Genomic DNA, 18,518 nt, shown 5'->3' on the forward strand with positions numbered 1-18,518 from the left:
TTTACTACACTCTCAAAACAAACCTCAAACAAACTCAAACAGAACAGCATCTCTCAGCATATCTTATAGCGCTGACAGAGAACACCTTTATCTTTTTAAAATTTCATTGATTCATAGCATTTATTAATTATTTACACAATCTTGAAGAAATTGATTAGAGCTTGAAACTTGCGTGAAAATCCCTTAGAAAGTTATAAATGTTTAAAATATACATGTTTTGTTCTGTTCAGCTGTGATATTAGAGCAATAATGTCCATTAGGAAACCATGTGATATGTAAAGCTCTCACCTCTTTGATGAATATCCTCACTGACAGGACAGCAATGCTGCATGGTCCAAAAAGCTGTTTTTAATGTTTCTGTCTTACACCAATGCAGCATTATAAGGTCAGTTCAGAGAAATATCTGTAGTCTTTCATGACGTCTCTGTGTTGAACTATTCCCATATCCTGTCATTTCCACATTATTCCCAGTTACCATAAAGACAGGATGGAATATACCGGAAACTCTCCTTTTGTCCAGTTAGAAAGCTTCCTGAAAGAAGGCCCTGGAACTTTTGCTCCCAGACGGGTCACTGTGATGGGATTCTGCCATTTTGTCCAAGGCGGGAGTGTAATCTCATACAAAACCCAGCTTAACTGAGGAACGATGACATTTTGGACAGCCCTTTGTGCCGTTTGTCTGCAGACACCTGCATGTGAGAAAAGAACAGTGAGCAACATGATAGCTGATGGCCACAGAGAGTAATAAACATACAAATACATACTTGAGGTGGAAAATGTGAGAGCAGGGCAAGGCTTGCAGCTGCTGGTTCCTCTCTCCGATAGACTCCCCACACATGCCACAGTAGAGCTCTAGCTCTTCCACACACTGCAGGAACTTCACCACCTGCTCTCTCAACTCATCCTGCTGCTCCTTACAGCGGTAGATGCCTTCACACAGACTGTGCACCTTCAGGATACACAGCTGGAAGAGAAGTGCACAGAGATAGTCAAATACAACGCTAATGCTAATACTATTAGAGAACGTGTCTTTATCTTCCGGGTTTAATGTTATGTCATCAAAGCGCCACTGCTTCAGAAGCAGTGTTGAAAATGAAATGTTCGTCTCTTATTCTAAAATAGATGCATCACCTTGTTTCCAATCGCCTCGGCCAGATCATGTGCTCTTTGCAATGAGTCCAAAGCCTGTGACAGTATTCAAATTATAAAGAAATAATCATAAACGGATGCCATTTAATATATATAAAACATCGATCACAAATGTTCATCTATACAATAGAGGAAATAAAGGTTTCAAAAGTGGCTTTTCATAGTGATGCAATAGAAGAACCATTGTGGGTTCCCCAAAGAACCTTTCTGTGAATAGTTCTTAAAAGAGCCTTTTTTTTCTTAGTGTGAAGAATATTTTAATAATCTGAAGAAGCTTTTCCATTTTAAGGAAACTTTTTGTTTAATGGATAGGTTCCATGGGTGTTTAAAGCTTCTTCGTGGAACCATAACTGCCAATATAGAATCTTTATTTTTAGGGAAACTACACAATCAAATCAGTTTCCTGACCCGTCATCATATATGTTGATATATGTTAAACTGATAATACATATGGCAATTTGCTTACATTTATTTTTGATTGAAAAATTTTATGAAAGTACCCACAAAGAAATAAAGATAAAAACCAACTTTGGGCTATTCTGATTAAACATACTCAAATAATTTAGTGCTAAACATGTTGGAAAAAAAGGTATAAACAGTTTGTGAATCTCTGAAGATTTTAAGAAAATAAAGGAGATTAATTATAAGGTTTTAAAGCTGATATCAGCAAACTACACTTCTACCTGCACATACTATAAATGTACTGAATAAAGAAACTACTTTTCACATTTTGTTGATTCAACGTAAAATAAATTAATTCAGCTGTTATCAGAAACATAGTAATGCTGTCCTTATTAAAATACATAAATAATTGTCATAAATAATGAACAAAATTCATAATTGGTCAAGTTAATAAGTTGAACACATGCCCCTGTTACTTCAGAATATTACAATTCACGAACAGGAGGCAGTTAGAGACATTTGAGTTTACTACAATCTCAAAACAAACCTCAAACAAACTCAAACAGAACAGCATCTCTCAGCATATCTTATAGCGCTGACAGAGAACACCTTTATCTTTTTTAAATTTCATTGATTCATAGCATTTATTAATTATTTACACAATCTTGAAGAAATTGATTAGAGCTTGAAACTTGCGTGAAAATCCCTTAGAAAGTTATAAATGTTTAAAATATACATGTTTTGTTCTGTTCAGCTGTGATAATAGAGCAATAATGTCCATTAGGAAACCATGTGATATGTAAAGCTCTCACCTCTTTGATGAATATCCTCACTGACAGGACAGCAATGCTGCATGGTCCAAAAAGCTGTTTTTAATGTTTCTGTCTTACACCAATGCAGCATTATAAGGTCAGTTCAGAGAAATATCTGTAGTCTTTCATGACGTCTCTGTGTTGAACTATTCCCATATCCTGTCATTTCCACATTATTCCCAGTTACCATAAAGACAGGATGGAATATACCGGAAACTCTCCTTTTGTCCAGTTAGAAAGCTTCCTGAAAGAAGGCCCTGGAACTTTTGCTCCCAGACGGGTCACTGTGATGGGATTCTGCCATTTTGTCCAAGGCGGGAGTGTAATCTCATACAAAACCCAGCTTAACTGAGGAACGATGACATTTTGGACAGCCCTTTGTGCCGTTTGTCTGCAGACACCTGCATGTGAGAAAAGAACAGTGAGCAACATGATAGCTGATGGCCACAGAGAGTAATAAACATACAAATACATACTTGAGGTGGAAAATGTGAGAGCAGGGCAAGGCTTGCAGCTGCTGGTTCCTCTCTCCGATAGACTCCCCACACATGCCACAGTAGAGCTCTAGCTCTTCCACACACTGCAGGAACTTCACCACCTGCTCTCTCAACTCATCCTGCTGCTCCTTACAGCGGTAGATGCCTTCACACAGACTGTGCACCTTCAGGATACACAGCTGGAAGAGAAGTGCACAGAGATAGTCAAATACAACGCTAATGCTAATACTATTAGAGAACGTGTCTTTATCTTCCGGGTTTAATGTTATGTCATCAAAGCGTCACTGCTTCAGAAGCAGTGTTGAAAATTAAATGTTCGTCTCTTATTCTAAAATAGATGCATCACCTTGTTTCCAATCGCCTCGGCCAGATCATGTGCTCTTTGCAATGAGTCCAAAGCCTGTGACAGTATTCAAATTATAAAGAAATAATCATAAACTGATGCCATTTAATATATATAAAACATCGATCACAAATGTTCATCTATACAATAGAGGAAATAAAGGTTTCAAAAGTGGCTTTTCATAGTGATGCAATAGAAGAACCATTGTGGGTTCCCCAAAGAACCTTTCTGTGAATAGTTCTTAAAAGAGCCTTTTATTTCTTAGTGTGAAGAATATTTTAATAATCTGAAGAAGCTTTTCCATTTTAAGGAAACTTTTTGTTTAATGGATAGGTTCCATGGGTGTTTAAAGCTTCTTCGTGGAACCATAACTGCCAATATAGAATCTTTATTTTTAGGGAAACTACACAATCAAATCAGTTTCCTGACCTTATCGTATTCCTTCTGCAGAATCCAGCACTTCCCCACACCAACGTAGATGGATGCTTGTCCAAGGCGGTTGCCAATCTCTGATATTATGCACATGGAGGACTCATAGCGAGGGAATGCTTTCTGTATTGAAGGTGAGCACACAAAGAACTTATCAAATAAATGCAGCCTTGGTGAGCATAAGAGAGTTCTGTAAAAAAAACAAAACCTCATTATTCTACAGTTTTGACTGGTAGTGTATGAACCAACAGCCCCCATTCATACAACATACAAATCAAAAAGTTGTGTGACAGCTGGAACATGGCCTGCATTAATCCCCACTGTTAGACGTCTTTAAATCACTCTTGCAGACAGGACATTGTGACGCTCACAGTCCAAAGCAATGACTGACTGTGATATTTCTCTCCTCGTCATTAGCGAGAGGCTTAATTAAGGGTAAGCTCTGCTCTTCATTAACACTCCTCTCAGACGGCACCTCAGCAGGATGGACTGGCGTATTTTTATCAGCCATAGTAAAGGGGGCTGGTTGAGGGGGCTGGCACAACTAGTCCTACAAATAACTGCACCTGTCAGTTGTGCCATGGCTCGAGTAGCAGACAGTCAGAGGCCAGGGTTTCGCCAAGGGTACTGATAAATATGATCAACATGCAACATCCTGGGGATTAAGGTGATGCTGCCTTAAATTTGTCCAGGTGACTATTGACACAAGCTGTTTCCACATTGCCTTTTTTGTTTTTGGTGCACAGTACAACATATATGCACCTTCATTAGTCATTTAAAAATGGTTGACGTATCATAATTAGATGTTTGTACCTCACAGCATTCCATTGCATCTGCTAAGCGCATCAGCTTCTTGTAGGCCACTGACATATGATACTGGCTCATGGCACGGTACTTGAGACTCCAACCCTTACCATAGTCATTCACGAGTTCAGCTGCTTTGCAAGGAAAGAAGAGCGCTTTCTCATAATCCTGCAACAGCACAAAATATGCAGTTATGGACACTTATTAGAAGCATAAAACAAGCTGAACATAGGAACTCTCATGCATGGTCTTTAAAGAACGTTGATACAAAACAGCTACCAAATATTAGTAAAAAGTTCCACAAATAACTCAACAATTCTGGAAGGAGTCTGACTGATGCATTTACTAGTAAGATATTAAAATGCATAAATGCTTAATAATTTTTTTTTTTTAATTAAATACATATGAATATAAGAGTATGTAAATCAGATGCTCAAAGCAACCAACCACTCAAAGTTGATCATTTCCCCTGTGGCAGGGAGATATAGCTCCGCTACTGCTAAAAGAGGCTGTCTTATTATTGCTCCTAGTAGTGCTGACATTCTCTGCATGCCTCTCCATCACATACTTATTACAGCAGGCCTTCCTGGGGATTTGCTTTCTTCAAATCTCTGGTGTCAAGGTGAGTACAAATGCGGCATGCCTATATCTAGCCATGGGATACATTGTACATAACATGTAGGTAGTTTGTTAGTCATGTAAAAACGGCTTTACTCTGTCACTTAAATAGAACTTAAATGACTGCAGGCCAAAGGGGCATTAAACAAATACTTAGTATACAGTCTTTGGCAGACAATGAGGATACTTTGGGTTTGATTCAGTAAATACATACACTACAGTTCAAAAGTTTGGGGTCAGTAAAATGTTTTTCAAAGAAATTAATAGTTTTATTCAGCAAGGATTCATTAAATTGATCAAAAGTCACAGTAAAGACTTGCAAATGATTTCTATTTCAAATAAATGCTGTTCTTTTAAACTTTCTGTTCCTCGATATCCTAAAAAAAGAATCACGGTTTCCACAAAAATATTAACCAGCACAACTGCTTTCAACATCAATCACCCAATCAGAATATTAGTATGATTTCTGAAGGATCATGTGAAACTGAAGACTGGAGGAATGGCTGCTGAAAATTCAAATTGCAACACAGGAATAAATTACATTTTAAAATATGTTAAAATAGAAAGCAGTTGATGAGAAACATTTTGATCAAATAAATGCAGCCTTGACTCTTTAGAAAGAGACTTCTTTCTAAAACATAATAAAAAATCTTACCAACCCCAGACATTTGAACTGTAGTACCAGTATGCTACTAGATCTCAAACCTGATCTAAAGGCTAGTTTTTTAGACAAATATAAATTGTACAAATGATTTTCCATTCAAAACTATTTATTTATATAAATTTAGTTCTAATTTAGGTAGACAACAAGTGTCAAGCAAAAAGTACCCAACTGGTGTCCTTCAATACTGTTGTAGCATCCTAGAACGCACCTATTGAAGTTGGTTAAGAGAATGTGTGTACAAAGCTTTAATCTAGACAGAGTTGTGACAGATTTTAAAGAAGCTTAAGTATAAGATTTTTATGTAATTTCTTAGGTCTGATGACTTCACTATTATTGTAAAATGTGTAATAGTAATTAGTAGGTGTGTCACAAGCAAAATAAGAGTGGTAGCAAGCCCAAATTATATGCCTATGTAATTTTTTCTCCAAACTTAAGTAGGTTTTAGTATTGATACCTTAAGCTGGATGTAGAAGTTGCCCAAACTGCAGCAGACCCGGCACTCCAGCATCTTGTCATCGTTGTTGTGAGCATATCGCAGGGCCTTCTCATAGCTCACTAAGGCCTTTTGGAAAACGCTAAGGCCCAGGTAGGCATTGCCCATGCTCAAACACACTTGCCCGTTGAGCTGTAGGCTAACAGTGGTGCCCTGCATGTTTAAGCAGGTCTCACAATATGAGACCGTCTTCTGGAATTCACAAAGCTTCTCATTGCTGCGTGCCAGGTTCAGGTAGCCCTCCGTCAGGTAGTCCGGATCCTCCATCTCTCTGGCTGTGTTTATCTGAGCTAGGGAGTACTAATGGATGGTTGCATGTACATGGGGACATAAAACAATAAAAATGTGTTAATTGATAAAACTATTTAACAGAAATCTAAAACTACAGATAGTTAGCATTCAAAATAAAAAAGTTCTGGTATTCCCCATCCTGTCACAACCTGATATAATGCTAGACAAGACAAAAAATTTTAATTAAAATGGTCTTCATACCACAACAGATATCAAGCATACTTTATTATTATTATGTGAGAACTACAGTTGTTTAAACACATCATAGTGCAAATGAAGTCTTTGCTGAACTCGGGAAAGCAGGTCCCTCTGCAAGGAAGTTTATGTCAACAAGATGCTCGGTGCTGAGGATCATATTGCATGCGTCTCTCCTTACCCTCCATGTAACTAGTTACATATTATATGCATGTTCCGCATTATTCGAATTGGTATATATTTCTGTACATCAGAAATCTTCGTCACTGAGGTTACAGACAAATTAATGCAAATCATATGCATATCATATAGCAGATATCATCTTTTAAAGGGATAGTTCATTTACTCAACCTCATTTTGTTTCAAACCTGTATGACTGACTTTCTTCTGTGGAACACAAAAAAAGTAAATGGGGTCCATTGATGTTTTCAACCTCACTGACTTTCATTATATGGACACAACAGTTTTTCAGTTTTCAAAATTGTCCTCGTTTTTGTTTTCCACAGAGGAAATCAAGTCATACAAGTTTGGAACAACATAAAAACGATCATTTAACAGTTCACTCCACTCCATGTCAGTTGATGGAATACATATAAATCAACTTTTTTGACAGTGAAAAAATATTAATGTAAGGAAGCAGGAGGTTGAATGCATAATTGGCTCTTACCTGTAGCATCTCCTTGTATTTCCCCATTTCTGAATGTGCTGTGATCAGACAACCTAAAACTCGAAATTTCCCCCCAGGATCAGATGTCTTCCTTAACACTTTCATCCAGACATATAAAGCCTTTTCTGTGTCATTTGACTGATAAAGCTTCAGTCCCTTCTCAATCTGCTGTTTGGTTTGGTCCTGACCCATTTCTGCTACAAAGTCCCTCATAAAAATAACCATCCGCTTGGCTCTTCGGCCCTCTGGGGAAACGCAAGAGTACAGTTTTTTGTCTTTCACTCTCTTTTCAACTCACCAAAACAAAAGACGTGTTAGCAAAAATCCACCCCAGAGATCTGCACCCACTTGCGTCGCCGATCCACAACTCTCAGCTTTGGGTGCAAAGAGATGTTGAAGAAACTGGATCCACTGCTTGCAAGGTCTTCAGAGTCCAGATCCCCATTGCTCATCACTTTGAAAACACAGAAGAATCACAAAACCATGATCTCTTGACATTAAAGACCCAACCTCAGTTGCTCCAGAAAGCCTGGAAAGAAAGCTGAAGTAAAAAAATGTGAAACTAAAGAAATAAGTCTCAATCCAAGGTGCTGGCAATGATCTCCCAGAATATCTACTCCCTCCACACCCGAGGGGGAGGAATTCTCTGTACACTCACACCCCCACAAACCACCCCTTCATCTTTCCCCTCCCTCCCACTGCAGTGCTGGCGCTACAGCAGATGGCCTTGTCACTCTGGACCATGTGTCTCTGGTGGAATCCAGCTTCAGCCTCTGAAAAGATCCAAGGTCACAAAAGACGGTTATCCGTAAATCTTCAAACCAAGAGCAGTGCTGTTCACCTCCACATCCACACACCATCAAGAGGCTCAAGCACCACGGCTGTGAAGGACTCTTAACAAAGAAGAACAACTTTAGGAAATATTCAGTCCCGAGCTACAGCAGAGGTTTGGACATCATGTGAACATGTCTAAAAACAGCCAGATATTTCACAACGGTGAAGCAGAGCGAGTCAACGGTCCACATAGAGGGTGGCAGTTCCTGTGGGTGGGCCTTGTTAAGCCGCTTGGTGTGCCACCTCCCAGCCCCGGTGTCAGCAACTGATGCTTAGAATAGTTCACAAACTCTGACATGGTATTTGTCTTGAGTTACAGTACCGCTGCTTCTTGAAACACATCAATGGGATTGAATTGTCGGATTCTCAACTGAACCTGGCTTTCTTCAGCCCTTCCTGACCCCTTTACAGCTTCATGGATACAAATAGGGAGTATTTACCGCCTTGCCATTCACAAGATGCCTTATCTTTCCAAAGATAAACATCTAGTGGTTGTAAGTCACGTCTTTGTTATAACACAATTCCTGAAATGCTAACACACTGCCTCAGCACATTTTGGGGAAACCGAAATATATCGCTTGAAATAAATACTTGTGAGCTGTCAAGTCTACTTTAAAACAGAGTGAGAAAAAGAAAAACACTTCTTACAAATCTTTTATTGTGTTTTAGGTGTTAATGTCTCCTTAAAGGTATAGTTCACACAAAAAAGAAAATTGTCATAATTTACTCACTCTCATGTTTCACCAAACAAGTATGACTTTTTTCTGCGAAACACAAAAAGAAGAAACATTGAAGAATGTTTCAAAACAGCATTGGACCCCACTTACTTTCATTGTATGGACAAAAACACAAACATTTTTCAAAATATCTTTGTGCTTTTTGCAGAAGACAGTCAGTCATACAGGTTCGGAATGACAGGGAGGTGAGGGTGACATTATCGTAACGGTTAGGCAAAGGGGAAAACATCAAATACGTAACTTATTTTTAGCTTTTATTTCAAGAGAAAAGTTAACCAAAAGTACAGAGTAGAACAAAACAGACATTTATTGGTCTATGACTTCAAAAGCCAAGTCATTGTAACTAACAATATTCTGAACCAGCCACAAAAGTCAAAAAAAATAAGCTAACTTGTATCTCTGGCAGACATAAAAATGGACTGCTTCTTCATATACTACATGATGAAGTCAAATGTAAACAGTTGTATCAAACAACTTTCAAACCAGCTTGAGGTGGTATGAAGTTCCGGTCCAGTCACAAACCACTGAGAAACCGAGATCCGAGGTGACAGAGAAATTAACATTAAGCGAGATAGATGTAATAAGAGCGCATTTCTTGCAAACTTTTATTATGAATGCCCCTTGACAATTGTACTAAAATATTTTTTTGTTAGCGGTCTTGAGGATATTTTGCATTGTTAATCTGAAAATATTTTCTTACTTTGAGAATGTTTGCAGACATTTGTAAGACACCATATATTGCACATTATCACTCATTAGAAGGTAGTTACTATATCCAATTCACAACTGTATACATTGCTGATGTATTCAACTAATTCAGTAAGTGCTGTGTACAGATTAGTTATTGTGGATTTAAATTAAAGATGCATGTTGTGGAATGTTAAGTTTAAAAAGAAAATTTAAATATAAATTCCTTTTGAAATCCAAATGAAAAGCATATTGGAAGGTTTCACCAAAGCTTGACAAACTTCAATGGTCAACTGCAAATTACAATTATCACACATTACATTTGGCCTTCATTAACACTTTACGGTGTCCTGTGTTACACTTCACATGACATTATAAAGCTTGTACCACTGTATCACAGTAACAACTTCTACATGACTGCTGTCTATTAAATCAATATCACAGACCATAACTGATATCACCATAGTACATTTATCATGGTCCAATGCATTACATAGAACATCTCAGGCCAAAACAAACTGCCAGTTTGTGAGGAGGATTTTGATTCCCTTGATTACAGAGACAACCGACGTGGCAGGATTCAACTTCAGAGTGTTTGCGTCACCTTTCTTGCATTTGTCCCTAAAAACGTAGATACATCCGTTGCAGCTGGCCACTTTCCATAGAGATGGCACGCAGCTCCACACTTCAGGGAAGCGCAGCCGAGTGAAGCTGTCCAGCAGTGGGTTATAGCACACCAGAGAGTCGCCCTCTGCCACCACAAAGATAAGGTCCTTATGGGCGGTGGCATGCATGCATCCGGCAAAAGGCAGCATGTAGGGCTTGGTCTGACACTTCTGTGTGGCTGTGTCAAAGCACTGGATAAGGCGAGACGGTTTCGTAAAGAAGTCCATGTCATTTTCCTCCCCACCCAAAAGGAAAATGGTACCTCCCAAATTGACTCCGGCTGCACCTGACACAGCTGTGTCTAGCTGAGTGGTCTCTTTCCATATGTTGTCCTGTACGGTGTAGTAAATGACAGCGTTGGAGAGAGTGTCCTGGAGGGTCTTGCCTCCCAATGAGTATATGGCATCCTCTGTGGACACAGACACTAACGTGTGGTGCAGACGGTCCCGGGGCAGAGGGGCGCAGCGCTCCCAGTCCATAGTGTGCATGTTGCATTTCCACATGCGTCGCGGTATGGAGCCCCCTACAACATATAGATCAGCCCCATGCTTGCAGGCAGCTGTGATCTGGTGACACAAGCTGTTCTGGCCACTGACACTGATGGCGTCGTCCTCATCACAATGAAGAGACACTGCCAAAGAGTGTGTGCGTGTGTCTTCCTTCCCAATTAAGTATATGTGCACTTTTTCACCAATCTCCTATAACACAACAAAGTCAACAATGAGCATGCAAACAATATTATACTAATAAACAACAGCTGTGCATTCTACTTGTCAATATTTTAAAGTGACCAGCTAGGTAAAATGATCTAGCTGGTTAACATAGATTTTCTGGAAGTTTCAAGAATGATTTTTGATAGTACCACAAAGTAGGAAAAAGTTTTACCATGCATGCCATAATTTTCCAGTAAAGTGTTTAGGAATTTATGGAGTTTCTTGTATAATTATAATAACTATATAATTTTCAGCTATAATTGTTAATTGTCTTTGCAAAAAAAAAAAAAATTAACAATTGATTAAAAAAAATTATCAAAATATTATACATTATTTTAAAAATGCAAATGTTATACATTTACAATTATATATATATATATATATATACACATACACACAGTCATGGCCAAAAATATCGGCACCCTTGGTAAATATGATCAAAGAAGGCTGTGAAAATTAATCTGCATTGTTAATCCTTTTGAACTTTCATTAAAAAAATTCACAAAAATCTAACCCTTCATTGGATAATAAGAATTTAAAATTGGGGGGAAATATCATTATGAAATAAAAAAATTTCTCTAATACACATTGGCCACAATTAACGGCACCCTTTTATTAAATACTTTTTGAAACCTCCATTTGCCAGTTTAACAGCTCTACATTTTCTCCTATAATGCCTGATGAGGTTAGAGAGCACGTGACAAGAGATCAGAGACCATTCCTTCATCCAGAATCACTCCAGACCCTTTAGATTTCCAGCTCCATGTTGGTGCTTCTTCTCTTCAGTTCACCCCACTCATTTTCTATAGGGTTCAGGTCAGTTTTGTGCTCAGTGACCCATTTTTGTGTTGTTTTTGAGGTTTGTGTTTGGATTATTGTATGGTTGGAAGATCCAAACATGACCCATTATAAGATTTCTAACAGAGTCAGTCACTTATTGATTTTTTTATCTGTTGGTATTTGATAGAATCCATGATGCCATGCGTCTAAACAAGATGTCCAGGACCTCCAGCAGAAATATAGGCCCACAACATCAAAAATACAGCAGTATATTTCATTGTACACACGGGGTACTTTTTATCCCTATGTTCACCAAACCCATCTTGAGTGTTTGCTGCTAAAAAGCTCATTTTTTTGTTTCATCTGACCATAGAAGCCAGTCCTATTTGAAGTTCCAGTCATGTCTGATAACTGAATATGCTGGAGTTTGTTTTTGGATGAGCTAGGAGAATTTTTCTTGAAACTCTCCCAAACAACATGTGGTGTAGGTGCTGTTTGACAATTTTTTTTTAAAGGTTTTCTGACCCCGAGACTCAACTATTTTCTGCAATTCTCCAGCTGTGGTCCTTGGAGAGTCTTTAGCCACTCAAACTCTCCTCCTCACCGTGCATACAGACACATGTCCTCTTCCAGGCAGTTTCGTAACATTTTGTGTTGATTGGAAATTCTTAATTATTGCCCTGATGGTGGAAATGGGAATTTTCCTTAAAGCCACTTCACTAATTTGTGAAGCTCAATTACCTTTTGCTGCACATCAGAAATATATTCTTTGGTTTTTCTCAATGTGATGTATGATTAAGGGACTTTTGGCTTTGTTTTCCCTCCTATTTATATTTCTGTGAAACAGGAAGCCATGGCTGGATAATTTCATGTTCATAATCACCCTGGATTGCTCAAAATTGTGAATATGAATGGGAATATACTTCAGAGATATTTTACTCATAAGAATTTCTAGGGGTGCCAATAATTGTGTCTAACATATATTTGAGAAAAACATTTCATAATGATATTTCCCCCCATTTTAAATTCTTATTATCCAATGAAAGTTTAGATATTTGTGATTTTTTTAAATATAAGACCAAATGGATTAACAATGCAGATTAATTTTCACAGCCTTCTTTGATCATATTTACCAAGGGTGCCGATATTTTTGCCCATGACTGTGTATATATATATATATATAAAATTCAAATTCAATTAAATTTATAATTTTTTTTGTGTTAGGACCAGTGAAAATTTTGGGAGGATGAGTACTAGAAATCTTAACTATAGACCTGACTGAGCCAGTGAAAAAAAAATCAATAAATAAACAAATAAACTTTGGTAAATATATAACTAAAACAGTTGAGCCCTGAATATGTTTTCATCTAAAGAATATCAATAGAGCATTAAAGGTAAATTATTGCTTAAAATATTGTGTAATACCCATTTTATCCATCACTAACCTTTAGGCTGTCTAGAAGCATATCAGAATATTCCTCTCGTTCGACTTTGTTGTGATTTATCCAAGATTCAATAGCTGCAGTTGGATTTTGTGAGCTTGGCACACCATCTAAAGAAGCAGATACAAATTACAGACACAAGTTAACATCATTTCTGACTCTTTCTGATCATAATCTCTCATCTAAAGTGAAACCAATTTGCCATTCATTCACCTTTAATGATATCCACGAGAAGGCACAACGGCAAGTTCAGGAACTCTTCTGTCTGGTGCAGCTGAATCAGGTGAATCTTCGCACAGTGCTTGGCAGCTGTATACAACTCCTGGTCACTGTGTCGGTCCGCCAACCACATCACCTGAAATAAAAAGTGGTCAACAGTTTTCTACTGATTCAGCTGACTTTTATCAAAGCATTTTTTGTGTATGGTAGTTAATAACACCGAAGGTTTCACCTGGAGGCAGTTCTTGATATCCACAGTTCTTGACAGGAAGCGAGAGCACTCCTCAAACAGGGCGGTGAGCTGATACATATCAGCCATCTCATAAGTGTCCTGCAGATCTTCAACCCTTAGTTTGATGGTCCCATGGTAGATGTAGTCCACCAGTGACTGGAAGACTAGTGCACTGACATCCTTCAGCTCAATATTACGCTCAAACGCTTCTCTAAGGTTAGAGCTGAACATGGACCTAAAGAAGCTGCTTTGTGCTGAGAGCACCAGGCGGTGAAGCTGGAACTCTTTGCTGTCCACAGTGATGGTGACGTCTGCAAACAACCCATCCTCCAGACACAAGTCCATGATGCTCTTCACAACACGACTGGAATGGGAGCGATCGGTGAAGGTGTAGCCCTGGAAGTAGTTTTCATCCCCTGATGGTCCTCCAACACCATCTTCACCGGACTCCATGGCCCCTTTAATCTAAAGCAGCTTCACCTGAATACTAGATGAATGACTTGCTGGGTCAGCTGTCTCTCATGTAGTTTTAATTGTTGAATGACAGGATGGGATTTGCCTTGGGATATAATTCTCTAAAATTGCTGTCAGATTGATGCAAAGCCATATGTAGAATTATTTATGAAACTGCTGCATGCCATCTACACAAAAAATATTTCATACAGTTTAATGAGATATTTATAATGATTTTGCATTGATACGGTACCCACCAGAACCGACTTGGTACTTAAATCAGCGTTAAAACTGAGCAATTCGCTCAGTCAAATTATGCCCATCTATGGTTAACTGGCCAGCTAATGCTAACTAAAGCCATCTAGATTAAGGTCTGGGTAACGTTCACCATCCTAATGAATCCACAAGCGAACGCAGGAGAAACCAACGTGTCATTTGAAAAACTGTAGACAGCACATGCGCGTTATCGTTTATAAATGTTAGCATGTGTTAAATCTTTGCCATACCAGAACAGAAGACTGCTTGTGAGCCTCAGGAAGTAAACAGAACGTTTTTCGAGTTGACGTCACCGCGTGTTTACGTGTCTCTCTGCTGCGCCCGTGTGTTGGAGGCCGCGTGATTTTTTTTCCCAAACCAGTTGGGCGCAAACCACGCCCCCTACGCGAATTCATTGGTCAACCCTGTTACGTCACCTGAGAAGATGTTTGGACAAGGTCGTTGATGGATCCGTCGCTGACAAACGGTAAACAGTTCTTTTCAATAACATTTTATTATTAGAAGTATTTGTAGGTCTCAATGTGAGTTTTTAAAATTATCATTATAGTTTTCATTTTAACTTTGATCTTTATCTTATTCATTTCGTTCGCTCTCAGGAGAGTACGCATGTTTAGGCTGTGGAGAAGACCAAGCCGTAACGTTACATCTGAAGGTAAAAATTTGAATTAAGTTAGAATTTTTTATATATATATATATATATATATATATATATACAAGGTTTAAATTGGGCTCGAGCCGTCCGGCACATATAAACTCCAGGGCTCGACATTAAGGCTTCATTAACGCCAAACAAGTGACATGATTAAAACATCAGTAACCAAAAATAACTATGTAAACACCAAAACGCAAGTATTTTTCTGATTTTATTACATTTAGAGTAAGTGGCGAATAGTGGATATAGCTACTGTATATAATGTATCTATTGACAGTATAAGGTTGCGCTGCCTCTCCAGGAGAAATCAAAACGCGCAACACTAAGAAACTCAGCGTCCTGAGGTAAAAATTCAAAATGAAAAGTTTTTATGTTTAAAATACAGTTAGCTAGGCAACATCACACAACATTTTCACCATTACGACTGTTTAATAGTTCTATAAACAGTTCAATAAGCAAATACAATAATATTAGGTCACTTAGGCTACATTTTAGGCAGAAACAGCGCACCTCACAACAACCAGACGATTCATTGCTGATTTATTCCGTGTTTTGAACGAATTGGTTGAATCAAAGTTTCATTAGCCCATGCATAAACATCTGATGAATCTTCCGTGTGAATGAATCGTTTGAATGAACGACTCAATGACTCACTCATTAAACGCTCACTACTGGCACCTGCTGGCGTTTTAATTTCGTTGAAAAGTATCATTTCCACCATCATTTCTTGTTTGTATATTCAAAAATATTTAAAATAATCTCATAATATTATTAATGCAGTTGTATTTTTCAGTGTAAATGATTTAATTTGATAACGTATAGATAATCACATTATTATAATTGAATTTATAGATCAAATGTAAGAATCTGAAATGAAAGTATTAATGAGATTAGTGGGAAAATTCCCTCTATAAAGGAAAAAAAAATGCCCTTGGATAAAATATTAAAACACACAGATTTAAAGGTCACATCTAATAGACAACTGATGAGAATATTGCATTTTAGGCGGATATATATACATATATATATATTGTTGGTGACTTTTGACTGTTAGTGTATATATATATATACACTAACAGTCAAAAGTTTGGGATCAGAACGATTTTGTTTTTTTACAGGAGTATCTTCTGCTCATCAAGGCTGCATTTATTTGATCAAAAATACAGAGGAAAAAAATAATATTGTGAAATATTATTATGATGTAAAATAAAGTTTTCTATTTTAATATACATTTAAATCTAAAACATTTAAATCTAATTTATTTAGATTACTCCAGTCTTCAGTGTCACATGATCTTCAGAAATCAGTATAATATGCTGATTTATTATCAGTGCTGGAAACTGTTGTGCTGCTTAATATTTTTTGGGAACCTGGGATACTTTTTTTCAGGATTCTTTGATCTGATCCTCATCAGTCTGTCTGGAGTCACATGAAGAAACGGAACAAACGGAGACAGACTCAATCCAGAAGAACTGTGTCTTCAAGGTGCTTTTAAAAACCTACCTGCAAAACTACAGTGCTGTTAAAAGTTTTAAAAGTGAGGATGCTTTCAAAAATATTGTGATAAATAGATTTTCTTTATCAATTAACTTAATCAAATCAACATTTAGTGTGAGCACCCTTTGCATTTAAAACAGCTTTTGTCCTCGGTGCACTTGCACATAGCTTTTCAGGTAGCTTTGCAGGAAGGTTTCTTAAAGCATCTTGAAGCATCAGTTCTTCTGGATTGAGTCTGTCTCAGTTTGTTCTGTTTCTTCATGTGACTCCAGACAGACTGATGATGATCAGATCAGATCTCTCTGTGGAGCACTGGCTGTTGTCAGACAAAAATCTCACTGCATTATTACAATTAATGGCAAAATGAATGTTTGGAAATGTAAACTGATTTCCTACTGACACACTACAGCAAAAAAACAGAAATAACTGGCTTAAAACCATTTTTTTTGGTGAAAATACTAGTGGTCTAAGACTTAAATGAGTTCGTTTGTGTCAACGCGGTGTAGCCAATCAGCGCTGTGATATAATTGACCAATGAAATCGAACCAGAGACATGAGTCATGGCTGCGGGGTGGGGTTTGCGCCCAACTGGTTTGGGAAAAAAAATCACGCCGCCTGCGTTGGAGGCCTGTAATTCTTCTTCGTCGGTTTTATGGCGGGTAGCACCAATGTTAAGGTGCATTATCGCCACCTACTGTATTGGAGTGTGAACCGAAGTTTACCCTTTCATAATAAGAGGACAAAAAAAATAATCTTACTAAACTAAAAAAATTAAATAAAATAGGCCTGTAATTGCAATGCATATCAATATATATATTTTTAACGTTAAATATTTTAAACGTATTCTCAAATAACTTAATTAGCATTTCATTAAGCTCTATTACACAATATCATACAATTATTTACAATAAAAAGGAAACAGATGTAAGTCACTATCACTTGTAGTCGCATTTTTACTCTCCCAGTTTGGCTCAAATGGTCTTTTTCCGCAGGTGGAAAAATGCCACGCACTAAGGACTGACTCTGGAATCTCGTTTTTGTGGGGCTAAAACGGATGATGACTGAAAGCTGCGTGAATCTAGTGGTTTTATTTTTGTGGCAATGTTGTTGACTCAGATCAAAGTTGTATGGGTTGTCCTGTGTCTCATTGGCTTCAGGGAGCCCTGGAAAAAGATTTTTGAACTTAACGTGAGGACATGTGCAATGCTTCTGTTTAAATACTTAAATCGTTGTCTTTGTACACTTTTATTTAGATTGTAATCATATGTGCAGACTTGTTTTCCTTGTGATCATAGTAGTAGTACTTGGTTTTATTAGCTATTCCAGCACTGGGAACTTCTGGGGCATGTTTGGACTATTTTCCTCTTTAAATTCTGCTAGCTTGATGCTTAAAACTTTGGTTTTGTATTATTCATATTCAGTTTATCATGGTATTGCTCACATAGCACTGACCAATAGCTCAGGCTTGTTTGTCTTACTGCTTTCCACCTAACTCATGAGTCTGTGTGCTGTCATTCAGATGTTTCAGCTGTTCTGCACGGAGGACTCGCACATCAAGGGTTTATCAGATCTGTAAGTGATGCTAACCTGATGTTTGAGGTAAGAAGGTATAGCCATAATACATTCCACACAGCACTACAAGCCACAATTAATTTGACCATGTATTAATGTACATTAATTGAATTCACTATTGTAGGGAAAACACAGATTTATTTCAAAGATCAGTTAAACTATAGGCTATGGAAGTGTGTCACTGGAATGATAAAATTTATCTTAAATACACTCTGACACGCTTGTGTATGAACATTTTTAATATAAAACTTAATAGACTTTAGTGATTTACATAACATGCTATGCAGATATTTGTTCTACATTTCATCTAAAATATTTCAAAAATTTCTAATTTGTACATAATTGTTATGCATGCAGATTTTATAACACTGTATTGAGAGACTACATGGAATAT

General features: G+C 37.6%; 3 protein-coding genes across 3 annotated transcripts; all 3 read right to left on the reverse strand.

Moving 5' to 3' along the window:
- Positions 1-331: 331 nt before the first annotated feature.
- On the reverse strand, positions 332-2,667 carry LOC107583862 (43 kDa receptor-associated protein of the synapse-like). The gene is made up of 4 exons (XM_016270214.1): positions 2,620-2,667; positions 1,132-1,185; positions 765-964; positions 332-689 (listed from the first exon to the last, which is right to left on the reverse strand). The coding sequence occupies exons 1-4, from the start codon at positions 2,665-2,667 to the stop codon at positions 617-619; spliced, it is 375 nt and encodes a 124-aa protein (XP_016125700.1). The 3' UTR covers positions 332-616.
- On the reverse strand, positions 2,387-7,717 carry LOC107583863 (43 kDa receptor-associated protein of the synapse-like). Its single transcript, XM_016270216.1, has 8 exons — positions 7,713-7,717; positions 7,365-7,609; positions 6,173-6,511; positions 4,446-4,604; positions 3,633-3,782; positions 3,207-3,260; positions 2,840-3,039; positions 2,387-2,764 (listed from the first exon to the last, which is right to left on the reverse strand). The coding sequence occupies exons 2-8, from the start codon at positions 7,587-7,589 to the stop codon at positions 2,692-2,694; spliced, it is 1,200 nt and encodes a 399-aa protein (XP_016125702.1). The 5' UTR covers positions 7,590-7,609; positions 7,713-7,717; the 3' UTR covers positions 2,387-2,691.
- A 1,390-nt stretch (positions 7,718-9,107) lies between these two features.
- Positions 9,108-14,733, reverse strand: LOC107583754 (kelch repeat and BTB domain-containing protein 4-like). Its single transcript, XM_016270056.1, has 5 exons — positions 14,634-14,733; positions 13,675-14,139; positions 13,437-13,578; positions 13,227-13,333; positions 9,108-10,986 (listed from the first exon to the last, which is right to left on the reverse strand). Exons 2-5 carry the CDS (start codon positions 14,125-14,127, stop codon positions 10,126-10,128), a joined length of 1,563 nt encoding a protein of 520 aa, XP_016125542.1. The 5' UTR covers positions 14,128-14,139; positions 14,634-14,733; the 3' UTR covers positions 9,108-10,125.
- Between the last annotated feature and the right edge of the window lie 3,785 nt (positions 14,734-18,518).

The sequence above is a fragment of the Sinocyclocheilus grahami genome, unplaced genomic scaffold (assembly GCF_001515645.1).
Source record: "Sinocyclocheilus grahami isolate Dianchi unplaced genomic scaffold, SAMN03320097.WGS_v1.1 scaffold55.1, whole genome shotgun sequence".
Classification (NCBI taxonomy): domain Eukaryota; kingdom Metazoa; phylum Chordata; class Actinopteri; order Cypriniformes; family Cyprinidae; genus Sinocyclocheilus; species Sinocyclocheilus grahami.